Here is a 2627-nt window from a genome sequence, read left to right on the forward strand (position 1 = left end):
TGAAATTTTACGAGTACGCTAGACACCAGTAGAGCGGTGTAGGTGGCTTCGACGAGGGCAATATCGTCGGTGAAGCCCTCGGGTGCAGCTAATAGATTATAATGCTTGGAGCGAGGGGGTCGTCTGTACGTCCTTCCCCCTTCATCCAAGATGATCAACCCTGCCCTAATAGTCTGTTTTAGTAATAGTCTGTTATTATTAATAGTACTTGTAACGCGTTGAGGAAGCCTATTTGTCAAACATAAAGTTTACGAATGGTACATGTACAGGACAGTATACTGTTTGCAGTCGCATGAGACAGTACTGACGCGTACACAATCATCATCAGTTCCTGACTCCGGGAATTCACAATGAAGAGTACTGGCGCAGACACACCGCTGCAGATTCATCAATGCAGACTATACATGATGTTACATGTGCAGGTATGATACACAAGTTGCATCATACCTGTGCAAAGGATGAAGAAGTGTATTTGTTCTAATAAGCGGTTGTTGAAAGAGGTCGACGGAAAACTAAATGTAAGAGCAACAAAAGCGAGCTTGGTAGGGCACAAATCGCAAATGTTTATAGGGAGACAAAGCTCACACCTTGCAGTATTCCTTTTCAAAAGCATAAAAAAAAAAAAACGAATAACTGTTGGACGTTGAGTTGATGTTATGCATTGCACCAGCAGATTGGAACGATCGCCCGTCGATGAAATTAATGCCCAACCATGATGGACCGAACCAAAACAAAACAATAACCGTTTGCTTTATCAAGGCGAGCATATCGAAGGTTACTATAATGGAATTTGGGTTTTGGTTGTAGAGCTAGGAAGGTTACTCCTCAGTGATCTATATAAACTGTGAAGTACCCTTATTTACAAGGGACAACAATGAAGCTCAGCGAGATCTCATCCTATACTAACCGCGAAATTGAGCGCAAGTATCTAAACGGCATTGATCGTGATACTTTTGCTAAATAAACCCGAAATAAATGTTGCCGAAATTGACGCGATGGCTACGAATTAGTTTAATGTGCCTCTATCCATCTTGGAGCATTGCCATTTTAGTAGCTCAAAAAACTGCAAGTACAAAATGAATAGCGTATGTTGGTCGTCCCGGACTAACAGTTTGCCTTACCGTATATACCATGCATTGGTAGTGTGAAGAGGGACCTCAACAACACCAGATTTTTCATTGCGCTACGAAATTGACTCAAATCATTTAGTTTGTTGTGGATCAATTTGGCACACAAAACGTGCTATGGACATCAAGATAACAGCCCCTAAAATCAGGGACAGAGATCTCGATGCGATGAAACAAACAATGGAATTAAAATATAGGAAACGGAACACCATTGCCTCTACAACTCTAGTCAAAAGTGTTTCTGTAACAGTGGGAAACGTACTCAGGAATTAAAAAACATACTGGTGAATCGCTACTGGGCTGAAGGTAACTTCTCCTAATTATCGTAACAATTGTATCATTTCGATTATCGTGTGTGCTTCAACACAGCTACCCACCACCTCATTATACACTCATATAATCGATAAGGTCGTATCCGTATATGACCCTAATCCGTTCAGTCAACCTTGAAAACCGTTTATAATATCGAACTAGACTTCAACAAAATGAAGCTTGATGGCACAATGCCCGTTATTAGTAATAACCACGTGCATACCACGTGTACGATGCATTTGGTGGAGCAAGGTATTAATTGTCAGGATGATATCGTAATACATGTGGATGGGATTTGTTCGTGGTGATTGCGAACAAAATCCCGTCCCGTGCAAGGGGGACTAATCCATCCGGTCGGCGCATCTACATGTAGCCTATCCTCATCGTCATGTACACACCGTATACTACAATAGATACAGCAATCGACATCTTGAAGGCAACTGGGGACAACTGTTGACTCCTCAATTTGGAGTCAGACCAGTCAAGCAACTTACTCATGCGAATCGGCTTTGCTCTAGTATTAGTGACGATCGCCATCACCACAAGCTTCGTCGAAGTCAACGCTGACGAGAACGCAAAGGAAGACTATCTTTCAGCAACCAAGAGTATCAGCGTTGATAGCACTCCGTATTATCTCAAGGATGCACAAAAGAAAATCGACAAAGAGGTCAAATTAGTCTTCAGCGAGGATGAAGAGAGAGTTGGAGTACCAGGCTTCAGCAGATTGAAATCTCTTTTGCGTAAGCACCCGAAGCAGGTTCGGGGGAACCTGGGCCGGACGAAGAATCTTGACAAGATACAAGCGTCTCAGGGTATTCAAAAGCTGAAGTCGATTTTGGGGTTTTCGAATAAAGGTCAAAACAAAATCACGCCTGAGAAGGTAAAAAAAGGTGGAGACGTATGCTCGGGACAACCCCGACAAGTGGGAAGCTATGTCGGATTACATCAGTTTGGCGTATTGGGCCGTGGTTGGGGGTGTCTCCATATATGTCGCCTCTCTTCTTCTCGTGGCTGCGATCCAGGAGTCGACTCCCTAACAAAGCTACATTTTCCGGGTAGTGCTTCGCTAACAAGCCAATTGGAAATTGTTGAGTAGCGGACACCAAACAAATGAATACTATTTTCACCATTTTCAGGCTTTCACTTTATTTTTAACGAAGACTAACTTATCCGTACCACTTTACGTGA

The 2627-nt window shown here is 42.8% G+C and overlaps 1 protein-coding gene across 1 annotated transcript; it reads left to right on the top strand.

Annotated features, from left to right (window-relative positions):
• Positions 1-1935: 1935 nt before the first annotated feature.
• PPTG_12998 (hypothetical protein) lies at positions 1936-2476 on the top strand (the record flags this gene model as incomplete). The annotated part of the gene is made up of 2 exons (XM_008908693.1): positions 1936-2319; positions 2462-2476. The coding sequence occupies 2 exons, from the start codon at positions 1936-1938 to the stop codon at positions 2474-2476; spliced, it is 399 nt and encodes a 132-aa protein (XP_008906941.1).
• Between the last annotated feature and the right edge of the window lie 151 nt (positions 2477-2627).

The sequence above is a fragment of the Phytophthora parasitica genome, assembly GCF_000247585.1.
Source record: "Phytophthora parasitica INRA-310 unplaced genomic scaffold supercont2.31, whole genome shotgun sequence".
In the NCBI taxonomy this organism is placed as follows: domain Eukaryota; phylum Oomycota; class Peronosporomycetes; order Peronosporales; family Peronosporaceae; genus Phytophthora; species Phytophthora nicotianae.